This window comes from Astyanax mexicanus, chromosome 24 (genome assembly GCF_023375975.1).
Source record: "Astyanax mexicanus isolate ESR-SI-001 chromosome 24, AstMex3_surface, whole genome shotgun sequence".
Classification (NCBI taxonomy): Eukaryota; Metazoa; Chordata; class Actinopteri; order Characiformes; family Acestrorhamphidae; genus Astyanax; species Astyanax mexicanus.
The window spans coordinates 26,840,183-26,864,923 of record NC_064431.1 but is presented as its reverse complement, the minus strand read 5'-3'; the positions used below and the strand labels follow the sequence as shown (position 1 = coordinate 26,864,923).

General features: G+C 37.6%; 2 protein-coding genes across 5 annotated transcripts in view; both read right to left on the bottom strand.

Moving 5' to 3' along the window:
- Positions 1 to 2,048, bottom strand: part of slc25a26 (solute carrier family 25 member 26) — a 69,588-nt gene extending 67,540 nt beyond the window's left edge. Inside the window, exons 1-3 of the mRNA XM_022682370.2 lie at positions 1,904 to 2,048; positions 612 to 768; positions 106 to 215 (exon numbers count right to left, since the gene is read on the bottom strand). Coding sequence (XP_022538091.1) covers positions 106 to 215; positions 612 to 768; positions 1,904 to 1,936 — 300 coding nt within the window. The 5' untranslated portion in view covers positions 1,937 to 2,048. The remainder of the gene's footprint in view (positions 1 to 105; positions 216 to 611; positions 769 to 1,903) is intronic.
- LOC103029679 (solute carrier family 2, facilitated glucose transporter member 9-like) overlaps positions 1 to 24,741 on the bottom strand; it is a 1,095,244-nt gene that overhangs the window by 467,406 nt on the left and 603,097 nt on the right. Inside the window, exon 13 of one of the 4 annotated variants that reach the window (XR_007429265.1) lies at positions 19,947 to 19,959. The exons of the other annotated variants lie outside the window; for them this stretch is intronic. The gene's annotated coding sequence lies outside the window, so the exon portion shown is untranslated. Of the gene's footprint in view, positions 1 to 19,946; positions 19,960 to 24,741 lie in introns of those variants that run through there. 4 annotated transcript variants of the gene reach the window in all.

Genomic DNA, 24,741 nt, shown 5'->3' with positions numbered 1-24,741 from the left:
CTAGTTTCAGACTCCCGTTTGGACGTTTTTGGTATAAAACACCCCAAATGACGAGCTGCTAAATAACTGAGAAAAGAAAAAGCAAAAATTAAAAGAGGAACGTACGATTTCTCCAATCGAGGCGGCGATCATGTGTGTGATGGGCGTCATGTGCGTGGAGACAGAGCCAGCGAGGAGGGACTTGGTGCCTTCATAAGTGACGAAAAACGCAGCAGCTGGAAACGAACAGAAACACAAAATATTTAACGTCAAACTGCTGATGTTCTAATAATGCAGGTTCTAATAAGACAACCGTAATTTTCACACCATAAGACGCACTTAAAATGCGTCTTATGTATGAATTTTACAGGTGAGGTATTAAGGTAGCAGTAAAGCCACTCCGCTGAGGTACAGCGTTATACAGGAGTTTCTCCAGCAGTATTAGTATTAGCATTTAGTCGCTAACCAAGTTACAAAACTAGTACAATATCTGCTTCTGAAACTCGTAATTAAAATGTATTTGCTTTAGTAAAAACAGTTTTTCTTCTTTAAAAAGCAAAAAAAGTCTGCCTTTGTTAAGTCTGCCTGCCAGGCTCTGCTTTGTCTGAAGCTGGAGAAAAGACACACAGTACCATTAGGAAAGGAGCCAACGGCAGCAGAGGGGACTCCAGCGTAGATACCCCTGAAGCCCCCGGCCTTGTAGAAGCCCTGCTGGCTCTGTAAGCGGGTCTTAATGGTGTCCAGAGGGAAGAGGGTGAGGTCAACACACATGCCCGCACACCCTCCAGCCTGGTGAGGAGACAGAAAAAGAAGAGATCTTTTGTTTTTGGTGAAAACTTAAGAGTGATGACAGTGATGTACATGTTTATGACGCAAGAGAACAAAAGAAATTCTCATCTCCAAAATCCTATAAATTATGCAGGACATTTAACTTCCAATAGGAGTTTATTTACAACCGTAGAAACTAGAAATATACAAGATACAGTACATTAAAATGCTTAAAGATTAGATGCAAATATTAACAGAATTTAGATATTTGACCATATTTGGATCAAAGTTTTACTTAAAAAAGGATCTTTCACTCCATCTACAGTATCAGTCAAAAGTTTGGAGACACATTTTCTCACACCTCTTTTCATCAAATATTTTTTTTTTCTTTTTATGATTTTTTTTACATTGTAAATTTTATATTTAGGCCTATATTAAAGCTATACAGGAACACATGTGAAATTCTGCAACCAAAGTGTTAAAAAAGAATATTTTAAAAATAATTTAGATTCTTCTAAGCGGCACATTTATGTTTGGGGACAGATCTGCACACTCTTGGTATTTTAATCTCAGTGTCTTCATGAGGGAGAGTCACCTGGAATAGTTTTAGCAGCATCTTGAAAGAGTTCCTGGAGGTGCTGAACAATAGTTGTTGTTCATTCAGGCTCATCCCAAATTACCTCAAATCACCATCTCAGTTCATCAGGTTTATATCAGGGGATTGTTAAGGTTATTTTTTTACGGTTTACTGCTTAATTCCATGTCCCTTCATTCACGTTTTCACGTGTTTAATACTAATCTACAATGTAGAAAATAAATTAAATCAAGAAAAACACTGAATGAGAAGGTGTGTCCAAACTGGTACTGTATGCTGTGGAAAGATTAATTCTAACAGAGGTCATTATTACACTGTGAGAACAGAACTGTTCCTTTAGAGAGAAAGAGACGGCTCAGGGTACTAGAAAGCACTGTGTGTGGTAAAGCTTGACAGCATGTCCAATGTAGATATTTCTAACCTGTCCTGGTATTTAATCCTCTGTCCGCGTGTCTGTGCTGTCTTTAGCTGGGGTGTCTGTAGGTTAGTTATATATTTACCCAAACATACTAACTTAAACATAACATAAACATCAGGGTTTTATATAAAAAAGCTCATTACCACGAGCGACGCCACGAACTCCCGCCTCTCCATGCTGCTGCTGCCGCAGTGAGAGAAAATCAGCAGTAAATACGCAGTAAACTAGCAGAGTTTCTCTGTACACTGACAGAGTAATATGCCCGAGAAGGGCGCAGCCATGTTGGAGGCGTTCCCGCCGAGTCACGTGACCCGGTTACGCAGCGCACGCAACCAATCAGCACACAGCGCCGCAGACTCGCTGGAAACAACCACACGAGAAAAATAGAAAATAATTGAAATTAAATTAATTAATAATTAAAACAACACAGCAGTGTATAGTTTAGTAGTAGTAGTAGTAGTAGTAATAATAATAATAATAATAATAATAATAATAATAATAATAAGAATAATAATAATAATAATAACAATAATAATTAGTTTTAATAATAAAGAAAAGAAAAAAAGGACACAAACACAAGTCGTGAACCGAAATTATTAATATGATTTTAGAAGAAAATATATATGAAATACATATGAAAATCATAAGGAGCTTATCAAAATGTTTACAGTACAAACAGAAAAGAAAATAGAGCAATGCATTTAAAAAAGCGAAGCAAATTAAAAAGATGCATTTCTTTATTTACCCACTAGAGGGATGTATAGTGTAAGGCCTCACCAGAGGAGAGTTTGTTACTCAACCAGAAGCCGCTCCTGAGTGAGTCTGAAATAAATAATAGTTTATAAATGTTAAATAATTCATATTTTCTGGATTTTGTCTGGACTTTCTTCTCATTTTCTCAACACAGATCGATACTAAATACTACAGAACTTTACAATTAATCATAAAAGCTTTTAAACTCCAGTTATAAAGCATTGTATTCATAGCATTCAGCTCACCAACCAGTTATACAGCTCACAGTAGCAGAAATGCAAGTAATATTCCGTTAACAGTAGAAAAAGACATATATAAAAACATATATCGGTATGTTTTCTTCACTTTAACGAAATACTCCCAACCTAAGGTCTAACATTAAACTAAATAAAAAAATTGAATAAAAAAAATAAAAATAAAAATTGAGTCAATATTTTTCTTTTTTTTTTAATGAATATCATGTGAAGTTTTTATTTACTTTCTTTATTATTTATTTGAGTTTAACCCTTTAGCTCCTTAAATTGAGGACTTACTCGCTGGCTCCCTCTAGCAGTTAGCAGTCATTTTTGTACGTCACCTTCGTCCCATTGACTTCCCACCTGCGTCCAGTGGGTCTCTGAGGTGCGCAGTGATGGACGATCTGCTGTCAGGCTCAGTCTGAGGTGCAGGTAGAGAGGTTAGTGTCTAATCTCACGCTGAGGCAGACCACTGGTCATCATCTGAGAGACCACCAATCACTGTTAGACCTGTCCTGCCTGCTATCTGTCTTTTTTTGAAGAGCAGAACAGGGACAGGGACTCAGCTGGAGGAATAACAGTATTGTCCGAGTCTCTATCTCATACAGATGTCCTTCCATTTTCCTCTGGGAAGGTCAGCGACGTGACATTAGAGCTCCTCATTTATTTACACAGCAAATTTCTGGAGTCGGCCCAGATCACCAACCAGGGTATTGGCACAAACGGCTTCGACCAATTTCCATAATATACTCAGCAACCAGGGCGTTGGCACAACCAAATTAAATTTTTGGTTAATAAAACGTAGTGCTGGGCGGTATGGTCAAAAATGCATATCACGGTATTTTCAAGATTCTGACGTTTCTACAGTATATAACAGTATTTTTATTTTTGCATGACTGGGCTTTAGTATAGGTTTTTGAGTTACCATACTGTTAGGAGTAAATAAATCACAAAGGCTTTAAATTAAGGCTTTTATTACTATTGGGTTTACTTTGTCCCACAAAATTACACATATTTAATGAAGAACTCAGACTTCAGCTGAATCAGCTGATCAGAAAAACAGCTGAAGAATAGATAAGACACTTTACCAAAACAATTGATAAACCACAGTAATGTAAAATAAACTGGTTGATCATTACTCAATACTGTCTTGTTGTCTCATTGGCAGGATTAGAATACATTTCTTTACTCTCCTTTTGTCCCACCAGGTGTGAGTCACAATAGCCATTCAAAACCAGAAGAGAGGAGCAGCCATGTGTATTATAAATGGCTGTTTAATTAAGTCAAGTGTAGTAAAATGCGCAAATAATTACAACAGTAATGGAGAAAAAAAAATTAGGCGGCAGAGAAGATTTAGGACAGTTGGGGAAAAAAGTCTGGAGTCCTTTGTAGCATTTTTTTTTACTTTTACTTAATCCCTTTTTTTAATTGTGACTGGGCAGGGGTGTAGCAGCAAATTCTGGGCCCTGTACAATCTCAGTGTCAGTGGGCCCCTATCCATGCCAGTACGCAAGGAACATGAGCGGGGAAAAAAAATCAGGAATTTTCATGGGCCCCTCTCCGTACTCGGGCCCTGGATAGTCAGGTCCACACTTCCCCACTACCACTACAGACAAGCAGCTCTCCAGCCCAGAAGGTTAATGAACAAATTTTCCGAACCGTAGATCTCAAAGCAAGATGATAGGAGAAAAAACAAACACACAGCCCAAGTGGGTTCGAAAACGGGTGGGAAACGAAAACGGCCGAAAAACGAAAACGGCCGGAAAACGAAAACGGGTGGAAAACGAAAACGGGTGGAAAATGAAAACGGGCGGAAAATGAAAACGGGTGGAAAATGAAAACGGGCGGAAAACGAAAACGGGTGGAAAACGAAAACGGGCGGAAAATGAAAACGGGTGGAAAATGAAAACGGGTGGAAAATCAAAACGGGTGTTCTTGGATGTTCTTACAATGTTTTTTTTTAATGCTTTTAAACGTTCTTGGTAATGTCGCTGCAAAATCACCTTGTCAATGTTTTTATTTTTATTTTTCATCAGGAAAAGGTGGGACTTAATGAAAAATGAAAATAATAAAGAAAAAACACAGAGTATTCTACATTTACTCTGTATAATTTATTAATAAACACACATTCATGCATTTTGGGCTTGCAGCATATTCGAAAATATCTGCAACTACCTTGCAGATATTTATGTAAAATAACAACTTAAATGAAGCTGGCCATATAAAACATTCAATAATTTGGATTCAAACTGTATACAATAAAATAAACTCTTATGATGTTGGGTTTTATTATAATATAGCACTTACATATTGGCTACATACTGTATCTTCAGGTCAGCGAGTGTCTGAGAGTGGGAGTGTCACTAGACATCCAACATTTCATGTGTAACATTCAGCTTCACCCACAAGAGGGCAGCATTTATTTAAAGACATGAGTTAACTAGAAACAGCAGGCAGGAGAACCACTGTATATATACCATTCTGGAGACACAAGGCGTTGCTCCAACAAGATATATACAGACAATAACCTGGCAATATTTTGGCAATATTCCAGCGTTTTAAAATGTTTAAGGAATGGTTTGCATCACAACGTTCTTAGAATGTTTCCTACAAGACATTCCCAGCTAGAGGAATACTAACATTATGGAAATGTGAAAAGTACCAAAAGTAAATGTTAAATAAGAACTTTTTTTTACTTTTTAACATCAATAAAACACAAGCCATCAAACCAAGCTGAACTGCTTGAATGTTTTAACCAGGAGTGGTATAAAGTTATCCAAAAGCAGTGTGTAAGACTGGTGGAGGTGAAAACTGTGATGTGAACTCTTAACTCTTAAAACTTTATGAATATGAACTTGTTTTCTTTGCAATATTTAACAATTCTGAAAGTCTGAAAGTTCTGCATCTTTTTTGTTATTTCAGACATTTCTTATTTTCTGCAAATAAATGCTCTAAATGACAATATTTTTATTTGGAATTTGGGAAGAATGTTGTTCGTAGTTTATAGAATAAAACAGCAATGTTCATTTTACTCAAACATATACCCATAAATAGCAAATTTGCTATTTGCTTTAAGCAATCCATATTTATTATTTTTTTTTCTGAGCTTGTATTAAAGCAGGCTAGCTGAGCAACAGACTCAACTCAACTTAAGTCTTAACTCATTCCTCTGGCTGAATGATTTTTTACAGTTAATCTAAGAGTCTAAATCCAGCGTATAGTATCTGAATACACTCTCAGGCCTGAGTTTATTCCCCCGGCCTCCAGCTCGACCCGCTGGCTTTTGTTTAAGGCCTTTGTGCTGTTCTAGTGGACACTCCAAACTCGCACAATGTCACAATGCTGCTAATCTGATCAAATAATCTCCGTCTGCTATAGAATGACATCATGAGATCGCCGGTGTAACAGACTACAGAGCCCACAGGGAGCAGCGGCTAATCCAGACACAATGTGGAGATTAATGCTTTGTGTTCAGCGTGCTTTTGACTTCGCATCAGGTTGGATATTATAGATACTACAGCAAAGATTACAGAAAGAAATAAAACAGACTGGGACATGAAGTAAATGGAACTTGTGGAAGTGCTGAGGAAAATGTGTAAAATATTTGCTAACATGGTAAAAAGACTGTCCTACTCCAAAGACATTTACTTCAAATCAAAGACATTTACTTCAAATCAAAGACATTTACTTCAAATCAAAGACATTTACTTCAAATCAAAGACATTTACTTCAAATTAAATACTTTTTTTCAAATCAAAGACTTTTTCTTCAAATCAAAGACCTTTTCTTTAAATCAAAGACATTTACTTTAAATCAAAGACTTTTACTTTAAATCAAATACTTTTTTTTTCAAATCAAAGACATTTAATTTAAATCAAAGACTTTTTCTTCAAATCAAAGACATTTAATTTAAATCAAAGACATTTAATTTAAATCAAAGACTTTTTCTTCAAATCAAAGACATTTAATTTAAATCAAAGACATTTACTTTAAATCAAAGACTTTTTCTTCAAATCAAAGACATTTAATTTAAATCAAAGACATTTACTTTAAATCAAAGACTTTTTCTTCAAATCAAAGACTTTTTTTTTAATCAAAGACCTTTTCTTCAAATCAAAGACGTTTACCTTAAATCAACGACTTTTACTTTAAATCAAATACTTTTTTTCTTCAAATCAAAGACATTTAATTTAAATCAAAGACATTTAATTTAAATCAAAGACATTTAATTTAAATCAAAGACATTTAATTTAAATCAAAGACATTTACTTCAAATCAAATACTTTTTTACAAATCAAAGACTTTTTATTCAAAGCAGACATTTACTTCAAATCAAATACTTTTTTTTTCAAATCAAAGACTTTTTTTTTCAAATCAAAGACTTTTACTATTCATTTTTTCATTTCCAGCTGTTAGTTTTGTGTATATCAAAAGTTCTTCTGTCGTATCCTGCTTCATGTCGAAGCAGAATGACCTAGGATTTGAAGTAGAATTTTGACTGTTTGACTGAGATGCTTTTCTTCAGCAGCAACAGAGAAGCTGGTCAGAGTTAATGGGGAGATGGATGGAGATAAATACAGGGCAATCCTGGAAGAAAACCTGTTGAAGGCAACAAAAGATGTGAGATTGGGAAGGAGATTCAACTTCCAGCAAGACAATGACCCTAAACATACAGCCAGAGCTACAGTTGAATGGTTTAGAGCCAATGATGTTCATGTGTTAGAATGATCCAGTCTTAAATCGCATTGAGCTTCTGTGGCAAGTTCTGTTGCTGTTAACAGATGCTCTCCATCCATCTTGGCTGAGCTTGAACTGTGTTATAAAGAAGAATGGGGCAAAAAATTAAAGGCTCTAGATATGCAAAGCTGATAGAGACAAAGCCCAAAACTCTTACAGTTGTAATTGCAGCGAAAGGTGGCTCTACTAAGTGTTGATATAGGGGCGCTGAATACTTTTAAGTATTAATTTGAGAAAAACGTATAATTTTCGTTCCTCTTCACACTTATGCAATACTTTGTGTTTGTCTATCACTTAAAATCTCAATAAAATAAATTTACGTTTGTGGTTGTAAGGTGACGATATGTGGAAAAGATGATATAAAAGAAGGCATATATCATGAATCCAAGCTTATTATTGTACTGGTAGCAGTCTTGGAGGGAATGCATGCATGCATGTGTGTGTGTGTGTGTTTGTGTGTGTGTGTGTGTGTGTATAGGTGTATCGACCCCCTGCGTGCTCAGCTCATTAATGGAAATCTGGCATTGTCTGCAGCTTAAGCTTTGTATCTTATCCAAGCAGAGCAGTAAATCCATTCCTGCATTATGCTACATTAGCGGAACAGGCTGTGCTGCTATTTCAGTTCTGTGGGAGTGTCTTAGAGATGTGGATATTAGATTTAAGCTAATACACTGTATATGGAGTCTCCCAAAAATACTGGGACACCTGTTCATTCATTCAATCATTCATTTATTCTTTTGTTCTTAGTTTTTTCTGGAATCAAGGGTATTAAAAAAGAGTTCTCAATGAGGTTAAGATCTGGACTCTGTGGTGAACTCTCTCTCAATCCATGTGTGAAAATGATGATCTCATGCTCCCTGAACCCTGAACTCTTTCACAATTCCAGCCCAATGAATTATCTTGGAATATGGCCGTGTCATCAGGGAAGAAAAAATCCATTGATGGAATAACCTGGTCTATATTCAGTATATTTAGGTATTGAGGTCAGCTGACCTCATTCTTTCAGCACATACTGTTGCTGAACCTAAACCTGCAGACCAACTGCAGCATCAACCAACCCCACATCATTTACTTACTTAAATCCAGGTGGAGACTTTTTCTTGACCAGGCAGGGTATATATAGACACAACCAATGATTTATAAAGGAAATTCATGAAAATTATCAGGGGTGCCCAAACTTTTTCATACCGCTGTATATGATATATGACATGTGAACACACACACACATTCTCTTCTTTTTTGTTTCTGTGCCTCTCTCTCTCTCTCTCTCAAACACACACACACACACAGATGACAGTGCTCAGGACAGGAACAGAGCGATATGCTCTGACACACTGGGGCTGAACTTCCCCGTCCCACACAACAACGGCTCCATTACGCTTTACTGAGTGTTCACTGAGTCAGATCAGTCTGCTTCCGTGCTTACATAAAGGCCTGGAATGTCCAGCTCTGTGTGTGCATCTGTGTGTGTGTGTGTGTCTGTGTGTCTGTGAGTGTGTGTGCATGTTCTCACACACTTTCAGGGCAAAAAACTGATCTGACTTTGTAGAAAAGTCTCAGAAAAGCACAGCTAGCCTTCAGGATGAATTAGTAAGAAATTGGCCCGGTGACGCACTGCTCTACTGAACAAACACACTGGCATGCCAAAAGTCATGGGACAGCAGTATGTAAAAAGGTGCAAAATGCAAAGTGTTTTCTCAGGTTAAAGCTTGGGAACGCTCACATCTGTATAAGTTGTGAGGTGACAATTTTTGCCTCAACACACTATGGATTGTAGCAAAACTCAGCATGCAGTTTAGGGGTGAAACAATTCATCAAGTAATTCGAGTTACTCGATTAACAAAAATTGATAGAGTAATTTTATGTGCCTCAAGAAATCGTTTATTCAATAAAAAACTCAGCGATAATTCACGCTTTTATTGTGACAATGCGCCCAGTATTACGTTGAGAAGAGGGAATTTTGAAGCGGCGCTGGGAAAAAGCGACAATTTACTGGGAAAAAGGACAATAATAATGGAGCATTTTAGGGACAGCGTGTATTTGATTTTGCCTCCCACAACAGCACGTCTTAATGATGCACCGCCTCAGCCGAGGACACGTTAGTTGTGGAACCGAGAGAAGGTTCATATAACTTATAACAAATCAATGAGATTAACATTTATGTACCTTAATAATAAAACGACAGCGCTGTGGAGTACTGATTATTAGAATTACTGTCTAATGTGTGGTTAGTTTATAAAAACAGACAATTCTGGGCTTAATACAGGCTTTATATAAGTGAACACAGCGCTGAGGAGTGCTCTGCTCTCAAATCGATTTTTCAGTAGAGTACTCGATTACTAAAATAATCGATAGCTGCAGCCCTATTGCAGTTACCCAGCTAACAGAGAACATTATAGGAATGTTTATGATCCAGAGTCAGATTTAAACCCGGCATTTGTTTAAGTAAGTAAAGCGTTAAAACTGAGCTTTTAAAAAAGAATTCTGGCTTTTTGAATGAGTGAAATCTGTTAAGAATGATGTTAATTAACATTGCAACACTGAAGAAGCGTAGACCTATTATTTAAGAAATATGTTTCGGGTTCGGGCAGAGAATCTAAGCTTTAATCTTGGGACATTTTTCAGCAGGATAATGCTCACCCACACACAGCAATGGTTTCCCAGCAGTGTTTGATCCAAATTGCAACACTTATAGATCCTGTGTTCCTCCATACCCAACCATATCCCATCTCATATCCTGCAGACTAGTGATGTGCCAACAGTTCTATCACTTTAACCTATACGTTAGAACTATCTTCTCCAATGAAGGTCATGGTGGCTAAAGCAGTGTTTTTTATAAAGGGTCATTTACCATAAGACTTGACAGTACAGCAACACTACAGTGCTTTGATGTGATAGATCTTCTGATTGGTCCATTCTGTTATTCTGTTGCTTACAAAGTATCAGAAGGTATGAGCTTGAAGTTTTAATAAGTATCACATGGCTTAAAACAACACGGCTGGACGTCTTCATGAAACACTGGATGAACTTTTGACACACTGGCCGACATCCTGTTTATGGCACAGTTCCATGGAGGCCTGTTGATCTCATTCACATCTTTCTTTATACAGATGAAAGAGAGTTCTCACAGAGATTTTCACCAGTTGGTGTTTGTTTTGCGGGGTTACTCCCTTCAGTCTCCTCCTTAGCAGGTAAAATGCATGCAAAGATTAATGAAATAAAAGCTAAAATGTTCATCCTTTATCTCATATTCATTGTTTTTAATGGTAAACCTAAATGTTTTCATTTGGATTGGACTCACTGTTCCAATACTTTTGGAGCAATATATCTGTCCAAATTTTGTGGAGACCCCTTCTAATTAAAGCATGAATGCATTTAGCTACCATATTTTTTCGCACTATAATTAAAATCCTTTAATTTTGTAAAAAATCGTCAATGTGCCTTATAACCTGGTGCACCTTATGAATGAATTTTACCAGTCAGGTAATAAGGAGCAGTAAAGCCAGTCCATAAAGGAGTTTCAGTGAAAATTCTCAAGCACCAAGGCTGGAGCAGCATTAGCATTAGCAGCTAACCACGCTAAAGCTAGCTCTAGCACTTTTGCTGTTCAGAGGTGAGTATATCAGACTGTAGTCTGCATGTTTACCATGTTAAAACAAGCTACTCAGAGTTACTTAATGTAGCAATGTCAGGCGGCATTTTCTAGTGCTTAGCCACTAATGCTAATTCTAATGCTGCTGCACCTAGCCTTATTGGAAATACGGAAATCTAAGCTTACTGTAAATCAACTGAAGCACTTTACTCACCCAAATAAACAATTTTCAGTAGATGTCTAGATTAACGTTTAACACTCATTTTATTATTATTTTTAATCACTTTAAAGGAAAAGATTTTTTTGTTTATTTAGACATTTTTCCCCAGCTTCCCCATTAGAAGGGAAACCTGATGGCACCCCTGTTCCTTACTATTGTCACTTAAAATGCGCCTTATAGCAGTGGTACTGTGTTCCTGATCTAGCTAGTGCTTGTCTTGTTTCACTGAATGCAATCAAATTCTCATACCAATGCTAAAATTGAGTCAAAATCTAGTAGAAAGCTTTAACTGAATAGTAAAGACAGTTACTCCAACATAAGCAGGATAAACTCTTTTTAAATACCTTTACTTTTGGAAGAAACAATAAAAACAATAAGCAGCAGGTGTCCATAGACATAAAATAAGGTAAAATAAAGGTTATTATTTAACCAATTCAGTTCTTTCATGTAATTGACACTGTGCCATATTTTAGCATCCACCCCAAATCAGAGCTTGCTATACCGCAATAAGAGGTGCTGGTGGTTCTGTAGACGGTTCTGGACCTGGTTTAAATTATTGTGTGTTTCCTGGCAAATTCTGTTGTTTGAAGCTGCGAAGGCTGCCTGTCTGAAACCCTATATGTGTAGGAAATACTTGTGCTGAGTATTGCAACAATTAGCCAAATCTTTCAGTCTGTTCTCTCTCTCTTTCTCTCTCCCTCTCTCTCTCTCTATCTGGACCTCTTCCAGGCCTTCATTGTGCTCCACTCAACCAGAAGAACCGGAGACCTGGAGTCTCTCCGGTAGAAAATCTCGAGGAGCACTTTAACACCACACAATAGACATTAGCATAAATTAGCGTGCTAGCGTAACGTGGCTAATCCCTCTCTTTTGTATTAGCGTTCGTAATAAGCTCTGACTTAATGAACTGAAGGTGGGTCTAATGCAAGTGGGTCAGCAATTAGGGTTTATCGTCACCGCCTTATATGGAAAAAAAAAAAGATTATGACGCGTCCAGTGGCACCATATGAGGGAATCTGAATAATTACGATGAGCAAACCAGAGCATTTAAAGAATTTTTCACACAGGTTTATTCAGAGTAAAAAAATAATATGAAGAAAAATTCACCCAGTTTTCCAAATGTTGATTCTTTACTATGGTGAAGAAATAGAATGGTCAGTGTGTCACACCTTAGCCTGTGTCTGTCCAGTGTCTTTCCTTTTTTTTTGTTCCTTTCTGCTCCTGTCCTGTTCTCTATTGTTAACCTGTCATGTTTCCCAGCCATGTGCTACTGTTGTGTTTTGGTCTTGTCCCCGCCTTAGCCCTGCCTTGTCATCTGTAACCCCTCCTGTCTCATTTGTAACTCAGCCCCCCTCATTACCTCCACAGGTGTCCCTAGTGTGTGCCTGAGTATAAATACCTCATGTGCTCCTTTGTTCTCTGTCGTGCTTTTTGTTTGATCTTGTCCTGTTACTTTGTTTAAATCTTGTTTATCTGTCTAGAGTGTTCTGGTTTGTTTTCTTTAGTTTGTTTCTTTGTTTGAGGTCTTTTAGTTTATCCTTTGTTTTATAATGTTTGATTAAGTAACCTTATTCCTTAGTTTGTCCCTAGTGTTTTGTTCTTTGTTTATTTTCATTATGGAAAATAAAAGCCACTTGCATTTGCATCCTGCTTATAGTGTTACACAGTGATTGCAAGATATTCAAGATATTCATCAAGAGAAATACCACAAACTAAATGAACACTATGCTGGTACAAATCTGCTTAACCAGCTGGTTTACCAGTTTATCAAGTTTTCACATGGATGACCAGCAGTATTTCAGCCACCTTGACCATTAAAAACCAGCTCAAACCATTTAAAACCAGATACTGGCAAAAGCTGGTCTTGAGCTGAGTTTTTTTTAAGGTTGAGAGTTCAGGACTCTCTGTGCAGGCCAGTCAAGTTCTTCCACACCAAACTTGCTCATTCATGTCTTTATTGGACCATGTTGGATTAGGAATTGACCATCCCCAAGTTGGGAGCATGAAATTGTCCTGTAAGCTGAAGCGTTAAAGGAGAACTCTGGTGTAAAATAGACTTTTGCTGTAGTAAAACATGATAAAAAGTACTTACCTTTGATGAATAGCACACCTCCATTCTCCTACAGCGTTCTGAGATCCAGAAATTTTAACAGGTTGTCCAAAACCCGTGTCAGGGCTCTCCAGATCCTAGCAAGGAGGTGTGGAGCTACTTTGAGCTGGATAACGGTGGAAAAAGTGATTATCAGGACAAATTATGCCCTGTGTCACCCAGTCTGAAGAGTGTTTGGACAAACTGTTAAAATTTCTGGATTTTGGAAGGCTTTGAGAGAACGGAGGTGGGCTACTCATCAAAGGTAAGTACTTTTTATAATGTTTTACTACATAAAAAGTCCATTTTACACTGCAGCTCTCCTTTAAAAGTTCCTGTAACAAAACTCAACCTTTTACCATGATCCCCCTCCACCAAACTTTACACTTGGCAAATTGAGGTCCAACAAGTCCCATTCCTTGAGTTCCCCAGTGCTCACACAATGTTCCACACAGTCTGAGGGTCGATCAGCAGTGGTGTACAGTCATTTTAGTGCAAACCACGGGTACATTTGGTCTTAGGACCAGATTTACACTCTGTTATGCTGTTGACAAAAACAGCCGTGTCCTGGGTCATCACAGAGAACATGATGACATATGAGCATACTTCATTAACTCTGACTCAAACGAACATCTCCTCACAGTCCACACTCACACACTTACACACACTCATACACACTGCATCACATCTCCTCCCCATGGCAACATAATTTTCCTTTAATCAAGCCTCAGTTTGGAATATAATGGCAGGCTTGTGTTCAGCAGAATCTGAGTGAATGGTTGTGGAGCACCAGGCTCCGGTCAGATGGAGCTAATACGAGTCCGCTAGTGTTCCTCTGAGCACTCTTTCACTCTCTTGTGTTTCGAGGAGCCTCCTGAAGACTTCAAGAAGATGAAAGAAGAAAAGAAGACGCAAATGTTGCTTTGTCATGTGGAGCCTTTATGGTGATTCTTTTATTCTGGACTCTGGATTCTATCTAATCCAGTTCTGCATGTCAAGTTGAAGTACTATGTCAGCACAATTAATACCAGACTACGTTAATTCCAGGAATTAATATTAGACTTTATTTTTTTGTTAAATAAATAAAAAACAATTATAGTTCCATTAATTTTCTTTTCCTTTAAATTGCCTTTAATCTATCATTTAATTATTTGTTATTTACATATTTTCGCACTGTAAGGCACACTTAAAATCCTTTAATTGTCCCAAAAATCATTACACAAATTAGTGCACCTTATGTATGAATTCTACCAGTCAGGTTGTAAAGAGCAGTAAAGCCACTCCGCTATACAGGAGTTTCAGTTTAGTTCTCCAGCAGTATTAGCATTAGCTGCTAACTGCGCTAAGTTCTAGTTCTTTGGTCGTTCAGAGGTGAGTATTATCGGCCTGTAGCCTGCTGCTAACCCCAATAACACTGCTGGAGCAGCACTAGCATTAGCTCCTAACCCCGCTAACTGCGCTAACTCATTAGCCGTCCAGAGGTGAGTATATCACCTCTGACTGTAGTCTGCGTGTTTACTGTGTTAAAACAAGCTAAGTGGAACAAACCGCTAGCTGATATCGCCCTGGCTTACCGGACTTAAATGTAGCTCTCACTCTAACCGATAGCGGTTAGCCGCTAATGCTAATGCTCCAGCTTTAGTGGAAATCTGTAGATCTAAGCTTACTGTAAATAAACAGAAGCGCTTTACTCACCCAAATAAACTGTTTTATTTTTTTTAAAGAGAAATCTGAGTAGATTAACATCCAGCACTCGACTGACTTGTTTGACTCGTCTGAAATGTTTTTTTTTAAGAACTACAGTTTTGTTTACTTAACTTTACTGCTGAATTTAGAAGGAAAACATGGCGACACCCCTGTTCCTACTACTAGTCACGCCTTATACCATTCCACAGCAGGCCCCCAAGATCAAATTCACCGTTGTTTTGACCCACACTCGTTTACTTCGTCGTTTTATTGTCATCCCTTGTTTCTCCAATTCACTCCCATTCATTTTTGCCCACAGCCAACGTCTACATCTTTGATTCCTCAGATGGCACCATATTATGGACCTTTGTCAAGCACTACATTACAGTGGTACAGAGTTACAGGTACAAATGTCATGTAAAACTTAAGCTTTATAAAAGAAATGTGCATTATGGTGTATTAAATCAGAATTGATTTATTTTTTTTGAAGAAGAAGAAGAATAAGAATTAGTTTAGAAGTTTGGTTTGTGTCTTTACACTTCGGTGTTACAGCATTAATGCAGAGAACTGCTCTTAAAAAAGATCTTAAACCAAGATGACATATTTTACAGGGACCTCTATGCATTATTCAACCAGATCATGCAAAACCACATGCTGCACTCATTACAAAGAAATGGCTGCGAAAAAAAGATAGTACAGGTACTGGACTGGCCTGCATGCTGTCTTGACAGGTTTAGGTTCAGCAACAGTATGTGCTGAAAGAATGAGGTCAGCTGACCTCAATATCAGAATATACTGAATATAGACCAGGTTATTCCATCAATGGATTTGATTTTTTCTTCCCTGATGAACACGGCCATATTCCAAGATAACAATGTCAGGATTCATGGAGCTGGAATTGTGAAAGAGTGATTCAGGGTTCAGGGAGCATGAGATCATCATTTTCATGGATTGAGAGAGAATTCACCACAGAGTCCAGATCTTAACCTCATTGAGAATCTTTGGGATGTGCTGGATGGAGAAGAGAGGCTTTGTGCAGTGGTCAGACTCTACCATCATCAATGCAGCTGCAAGATCTTGGTGGAAAATTAATCCAGCAACACTGGATTGAAATACATCTTGTGACATTGCAGAAGCTTATCGAAACAATGCCACAGTGAATGTGTGCCACAATCAAAGCTAAAGGCACCATTTTTTTTAGCCAGGCAGTGCATGTAAAGGAAAAAATGCGTGATATCCTCAGTGCATGTGAGTGGTAAGCAATGACGTAGATATACAGTATAATGTGCACTATATATGGATGGCTTTCACCACGCATGCTGGTTCCAGGCCCAAAACCAGATCCTGGAGCAGAGCCACAACTCTGAGAAACTTTATAAACATCAGCTCAGGTTTCTTTCCTCCAACTGTATTCCATTATAGCACCCCCCAACCTCCTCCCCTCACCCTTCCCTATTGTACATAAGCTTTTTCCATACATCCACCAGAGAGAGAGAGAGAGAGAGAGAGCCAGCTATAACATCACCATCACACTCAACAAGACCTTTTTCCAGGCATGGCAATTAATCCCCACATTAAGCTAGCTGCTCTTTAACTAGTGGGTGATAAACAGCTGCGGAGATGTAGGTAATGAAAATGCCATATACTGTTATTCATCACAACTTAAAGAACCGTTTGGATGATAAAGTGGTTCACTGCTCAGTTAATGGTTTCTTCGGATTGGTGGAAATTCTTTTTCTTTTTTTTCTTTTTTTTTAGATATTTTTAGATGTAGAAAAATCTAAAAACGTCCCTTTATAGCACCAAAAATGGATCCTTGGAGTGCACCAATGAGTGTTTCTATAACTACAGACAAATATGACATGATATACCTTTGTCTATTATATTAAAACCAGTTTCACCTGTACCATAACAGAAATTATGTTTAAAGACGTTTGCAAAATGTGCGACATAATATCGGTTTGCGTCACAACGTTACTAAAACCTTTCTCAGCTAGTCAAACACTAACGTTACAGAAACATTAAAAGCAACATTCCCAAAACTAAAAGTAAAAACAATGATATGCTGTGATATACAGTGATGGTGCGGTGACGTAACCAAAACATTTAAAAACGTTAAATAAAAATGTTCTAAGAACATCCAGACAAACGTGACAGATTAAACATTTTAATCATCACTTTGTGATGCAAAAAAAAATCCTTCCTTTTTTTAATTTATTTTGAAATCTAGAATAAATATGGGTACTTCGAATACTGTCATATTATTATCCTGTTCCGTGTCCTTCCTGGTCTGTCTCTGTGTTTCTATCTTTTCCCGTGCCTGTCTGTTTTCCTAGCCATGTGCTTTTTTGCACGTGGCTCTGTGTTCTCCTCGTCTCTGGCCCTGTCTTCAGTGCTTCCATCTGTGTTTATTTGTAACTCCGCCCCCTTGTTTCCTGTTCACAGGTGTTTCTTGTTTCCTGTCTACTTCTGTGTATATATGGCCCCTTTGTTTCTGTGTTCCCTTGTCGGTTCTTGTGCGTTCATCATGTCAGTCAGGTTGGTTTTGTGTATCTTTGTTGTTAAGTTTTGTTTTTTAATTTTCATGTTTATAAATAAATGACTCACTTTTCCGTCCGCTCTTCGCATCCTCTCTCTGCACACCCTGACAGACACGTTAAATATTGGATCTTTGTGGAAATGTTGGATTTTTTTGCAGGATTAGTAATATGTACAAAGGTGTAAAATGTAATACTTTTGTCCCGTCAAGTAAAAAAGAAAAAGGGAGTATATTAATAAAAATATATACATAAAAACAAACTGCAGGAAGCTGGTTAGTACGTTCATATTTTGTGTACTAACCTGTCAAACCCACAGGTTATTAGGAAGAGTACATCCTCTATCGCTTATAGTAGTAGTGATTAGAATACATTTTTTGCTAATGACTTCATATTATGGAGGTAATGTTTCCTTACTTAACCAAACAATAGACAATTACTAGCAAACAGTAATAAAATAGTCATGAAAATTATCAATCATTAAAAAAAATAATTATTTATTTAAAAGAATCAACTAAATCCTTTACAGTGTTGAATATTCATTTCACTGTTAGAGCAGCACTTTTGGCACAAAAAACAAAGGCAAACACGGCCTTATCCAGCCGGACCTACACTCTCGAGGTCAGAGCTGAGGGTCAAGGCCAGCAAGGTCACTGTTTTCCCATCATCCAGTGTGTGTGCTGGACCCCACTGACAAAAGGAGATAAGAGAAAAGAGAATAAACAGCAGCACCACCCCCAATCAGCTCCATTCAGGTGTGTGGATGTCGACTCTGGGATCTGACTGAAGCTTAGCTTGGAAAAACATGTCTTTATCCACAGAAGCAGGGAACTCCATGACCTGGATCCACAGTAAATAATGTCTCATTTTACCTGGGTTGAAATAATAATGATGAATAGTTTGATATACAATAGTGCAGGGTATCAAATATAATCTATCTATGCAATCGCTCATCACTGACCACTCACATGTTCCACTGTTACTGTATTTTTCGCACCATAAGGATTATAAGGCACATTATGAAACACTAGTAAGGAACAGGGGTGTCGCCATGTTTTCCTTCTAATTTAGCAGGTCAACCTGTAAAGCTAAGCTAAGTTAAGCAAACAAAACTGGAATTCTTAAAAAAAAAAACATTTTCTTAGTGTAAAAAGTGCTGGAAGTACCGATTTCTTTCCTGAAAACTGTTTATTTGAGTGAGTAAAATGCTTTTATTTATTTACAGTAAGCCTAAATTTACACATTTTCACTAAGGCTTGCCTGAGTGTTCCGGTAAGCCAGGGAAAGCCACGTAACCTGTTTTAGCGCAGTAAACACGCAGACTACAGTCCGATATACTCACCTCTAAATAGCAAAAGAGCTAGCGCTTAGCACGGTTAGCGGCTAATTCTGCTCTAGCAGTGCTAGCCAGGATTAGCAGCAGGCTACAGGCTGATTATCCTCACCTCTGAATAGCAAAAAAGCTAGAGCTTAGTGTGGTTAGCGGCTAATGCTAATACTGCTCCAGCCTTGGTGCTGAAGAGACTTCACTGAAACTCCTGTATAACTCTATGCTTCAGCAGAGTGGCTTTACTGCTCCTTAGAACCTGACTGTCAAAATTCATACATAAGGCTCATTGGATTATAAGGTGCACTGTCGATTTTTGTGAAAAATTAAAGGATTTTAAGTTCACTTTATGGTATGTCATTATTAACGCAGCCTGTGTCACTCATGTGTAACTCTACCATTAATCCACTTTTCAAGGGTAACCTGGTTGTAAAATCTTAACAGGTAATGTAATTTTATACTCCTTTTTATATTGCAATTTTATACGTTTCTAGTTGAGCTGAGGAATGTAATGTAGGTTTTATGACAGACTAAAAAATATGGATACCACATTGAGTTTTACACCCAGTGAGAGAAAGAGAGAGAGAGAGAGAGATAGAGAGGTGGATGGTGTGGGTATTATATGCACTGTTAAAATCAGAGTGTGGAAATAATATCCTGATAATTGCCTGATTACTATAAGTGCAATATATGAAGTAGAACAACTGGTAAAAAATGTAAATCACAGAGTATAAATCTCACAATCATTTGGTTACAGATCACATAACTTCACATTTGAGAGGCAGTGTTTCCTTATTTAACAAAAAAAAAATACTAAAAAATTACTAACAATTACTATTAGAAAGAAATAAAATAGGCATAAAAATATCAAAAATAAAAAAAACATTTAAAAAATTAACAAATAAAAAAAAAATTATACAATTTTATTTAATTGTTTTCCCATTTTCTCCCCAATTTACTGCTGATGCAGCATTGCCGAGTAGCATCACAGCATACTCAGAAGAAAGCACAGCGACTCGGTTCTGATACATCAGCTCACAGGCGTCCTGTGCTGCAGACATCACCTAGGAGTGATGTGGGGAGAGAGCACCATCTACCACCCTGGAGGGAGCAGGGCCAATGTTGCTCCCTCTGAGCGCCAGCAGCTTGATGGTAAAGCTGCATGAACTGGGGTTCGAACCTGCGACCTCCCGCTCATAGTAGCAGTGCTTTAGACCACTGGACCACTTGGTGCCCGATAGTGTTTTATTTTAAGTATTTAAAAGTTATATAAACAGCTTATAATTAAGGATTAATTGTACCTTTGTTGCTCCAATAAAAATTTAACACAGACAAGTACGTTTTGCCAGTTTGGGGCACGTAAATGTCTCTGTAATTTGATTAAAAATGCATAAAAATAAACATTGAATTAGCATTCAAAAATTGATGCACCTGTAGCAGATAATGAAAAAGACAACTTTCCAAAATTAATCTGAAGGATGTATTAAGCTGTAACTGTAACCTGTCGGGGTTGATATTTGAAATGTCTTGCTGTTGTTTATGAAGACCTGGTCGCCGGTCAGCGGCCGCTCTCTGGTCGCTCTTAACTGGCGCATGAATGGCTGGGCAGCATAAGCAGCAGCGGATAATCTTTGGTCTTTTTCAAAAGCCACGTTCATCTTTAATCTGGCAGACCAAACACGGCTTTACCACCCTGCTTTAGTTAAATAACAGATTTTTTAAATCTTCTGAGATATTGTGACGATGAGAGATTTATCGAGTCATGGGAAAAGAGGAGATTAGACAAAATCCACATCTCTCTCTCTCTCTCTCTCTCTCTCTCTCTCTGGCTGCTTGTGTAAAGGGGTTAGCGGGCTAACGCTGCGATTTGCTGAGGGAATATGCCTTGTAAACAGAAAAATGCAGCATAATAATTAATAAGTGGAGCAGACTGAGTCATGAGCACATGGTTTTCGCAGGGCTCAGAGCAAAAACATGCTTGATTTATACAAAGCCGTGAGCAGTGGAACATGGTAAAATTCACGCTTCAGCTGCCTGCTGCTAATATTCTGCGCTATGCTAATGTAAATCTGCATAAAGTAAATCTGCATAACAACTCGTCAGTAAAACGATTATTAAATAAACTTTTATTATTAAATAAACACACGGTCATTTGATATGCTTGTTTATTTAAGGTGAAAACAGTATTGATACCCAAAACAGAATGAAGGCATTAAATTGTATTTTCATAACACACACACAGCTGCTGGTCAGATGGTCAGATATTTAACTCTGGTTAATTTGTTGTGCAGGATCCAATAAAGCACATGTTGTTACTTAGGGTCTGTAATGACAACAAACAGATAAAGATCTAATAAAAAAGATAAGATGAGATCATTCTTCATTTATCCCGCAGTGGGGAAATAAACAGTGATACAGCTGCAAAGGGATACAAAGGCACACAAAATAAGTATTAGGATATAAACATTACAATTCATATACAATCAAAAAATCTACAAATATATATATAGGCCTGGAAAAAATTAGGCTTCAGTTTCTGAATCAGTTTCTCTGATTTTGCTTTTTATAGGTATGTGTTTGACTAAAATAAACATTGTTGTTTTATTCTATAAACTAAAAACTATAAACTACGGACAACACGTCTCCCAAAGTCATGAGCTTTTAGATCTGAAATAATGCAAAGAAAACAAGTTCATATTCATTAAGTTTTAAGAGTTCAGAAATCAATATTTGGTGGAATAACCCTGATTTTTAATCACAGTTTTCATGCATCTTGGCCTCATGTTTTCCTCCACCAGTCTTACACACTGCTTTTGGATAACTTTATGCTACTCACTCCTGGTGCAGAAATTCAAGCAGTTCAGCTTAGTTTGATGGCTTGTGATCATCCATCTTCCTCTTGATTATAATCCAGACGTTTTCAGTTTGGTAAAATTCAAGAAACTTTTTAAGTGGTCTCTTATTTTTTCTCCAGAGCTGTATAGCGAGTATTCAAAAAATCAAATATGGTTTAATAACATGGTGTAAAATGAGATATTAAGAGAGCAAGAGTGAGAGAGTGAAAGTGAGGGACATACTGAGTATGGGAGGGAGAGGAAAATATATAATATATATAAGAGCAGTAATAATTCAGTCTGAAAAAGGGAAAGCTGCAGTTGTCTCTAAGCATCAGTCATATCAGAATGAGTCTCTCTGGCACTGAGCCAGTGCTCTCTCTCTCTCTCTCTCTCTCTCTCTCTCTCTCTCTGTCTTTTGCTCTCTTTCTCTCTTTATTTATGAACATTTCCACCTGATTTAGTGAGATAAATATAATTATAACTCACCACTGACTCTACACAAGTCATCCACAACACACTCTCCAGTGTGTTGTGGATGATGGTAAACTAGTGGTGAAAGTGTGGGAAGCTGCAGCGGCGCAGCGTGCCGTGAGCCTCAGTGAGCATCACTCGTTATCTGAATTCTGGAAATCTGCTCCAGCATCTTTCAGCAGGGGAAATAAATGGGGTTACACGTGTTACATCATCATCATCACTCGCTGAACTCACATGCAGAAGAGCCCTCTGATCCTCAGAGCAGCAAACCCTCAGCCTAACTAAACGGCTATAGGCTCACCACTATTGTAGATGATGGTAAACTAGTGGTAAAAGTGTGAGACGCTGCAGCCATAGAAGTCTGGGAGTCTTTTTATAAGGCAGTGGGGGAAGCTCTTTTTTACAACATTTGTTTTTCTGTAAGACATTTGTGATGGTTGTTGCTGGTAACCTTCAGTAATCTGAGTGAACGAAGCCCCCCGCCCTCTCCAACCCCGGATTAGTCTTCATAGAAGCCCCCCAACTGGGTTCAGCCCAATTCAGACCAGAGGAGGAGTCTCCAGAGAAGGAACAGCACTTTTGGATGGTATTTTTATTCTTTTTTACACAGTCATATTCAGTCAGAGTGGTGGGGTAAATTGATTATATATATATATATATATATATATATATATATATATATATATATATATATATATATTACATGCTCTCTCTAGTACACACAGAAAGATAAAGTATATATATATATATATATATATATATATATATATATATATATATATAAACCTTCCACCATCAAGATACTCTTAATTTTCCTGTTTTAAGGCTGTCATGATATTTTTTGTGACTAAAAAGTTTGAACACTTTGTGAAATGTGAATAAAAGCAAATAAAACCCATATTTTATTCTCAATAGAACATAGAACACATTATCAGATGTTGAAATTGAGCCATTTAACAATTTTTTTTTAAACATGAACTCCTTTAGAGCAAAGAAAATGTTGGGATGGGGCAACAAAAGGATTGGAAATATATATGGCATTAATAAAACAAACTGCTACAATAGGAGCAATATAAGAGCAACTAACTCAAATATATGAGTATAAAAAAGAGAGGCGTTTTAGAGGGACAGTCTTTCAGAAACATATATCTGACATATCTAACATATAACATATAAATCTGCAAATCTTCTAAATATGTGTCTAAAACATCTGTAACAAAAAACATCTGCACTTAAAAGTGCGAAATCTTTAAAAATCCCTTCATGTTTAGCCCATAACATCATTAAAAGATTCAGAGAAACTAGATAAATCCCTGCATGCAAGGGATCCCTGCAAGGCCACGGTCATTACTGGATGCTGGTGATCTTTGGAGGTGCAGATTTAATTTTCCAGCAGGACTTAGCCCTGCCAAAAGTATTAATAGGTCTTATATAATATTCAAATTTTCGGGTTTTCATTGGCTGAAGAAAACACTTAAAATAGATTACTGGATGCTGGTGATCTTTGGGCCCTCGGGTGGGAGGCATTGCATTAATAACAGGCTGTACTGATTCTGTACTGTATTATGCAAAGAAGAAAATGCCATATAGCAGGCGTCGGCAAATAAGTTTGGCCGTGGGTCAGATATTTTCCAATCCATTATGTGGCGAGCCGGAAAAAAAATTCTGTTTTGTAAAATAAACTGTAATAGGATAGAGTGCTACAGACTAGCAGGTCTCCAGCTCAGAGGGTTGTTGAATTGCAGAACAGTTGATCTCAAAGCAGGTGAACCCAAGAAGAAAGGATAATATAAATAAATAAAAAATAAACACTCCACTCCTCACGCGGGATCGAACCCATGTCGTCAGGGTCGTGGTCCAACACACTACCACTGCCACGGCTAGTGAATTGGGATACAGCTGGGGAAAAAATGCCCTTATAAGAAGATAGAGAGCCCAAGAATGCTGAGTGCGACAGAGAGGCAGGGGAGGAATGTAAACAAAAGCTCTCAAGAGAAGCATTTTATTTATTTATTTTTTCATTATCGTTCATTATAGTTCATGCCTATTGCTGACCCCTGCCATATAGGATGCCAACATGATATCAGATGATCTGTTTGGGGTCAGATAAATAAAAATCCAATGATAGGCCTTCTGTAAAACTGTCTTTTAACTTAAGCAAATGTTAATAGACAGTGATTTCTCACCTGGAGGTGCACTACTGATATCAGTGTGAATGTGTGTGTGTGTGTGTGTGTGTGTGTGTGTGTTTGTATTTCTCTTTCAAACAAAAAGGGTGTGTTACCTGCACCCTCATTGTGTAATATAGATGACACTGTTTTCCTAGGATAAAGAACTCTATGCCGTGACTCATGTCAAAGGAGACATTGGTTTCATGGAATGACATTGCTGTGGGTCAGACCTGTTCTTCACGGTTCTTTAACGAGCACACTTTCTGAAGAACTGTTGTTACATGAAGTCATCAGGAACAACAGCAACAATCTGGCAGAACCA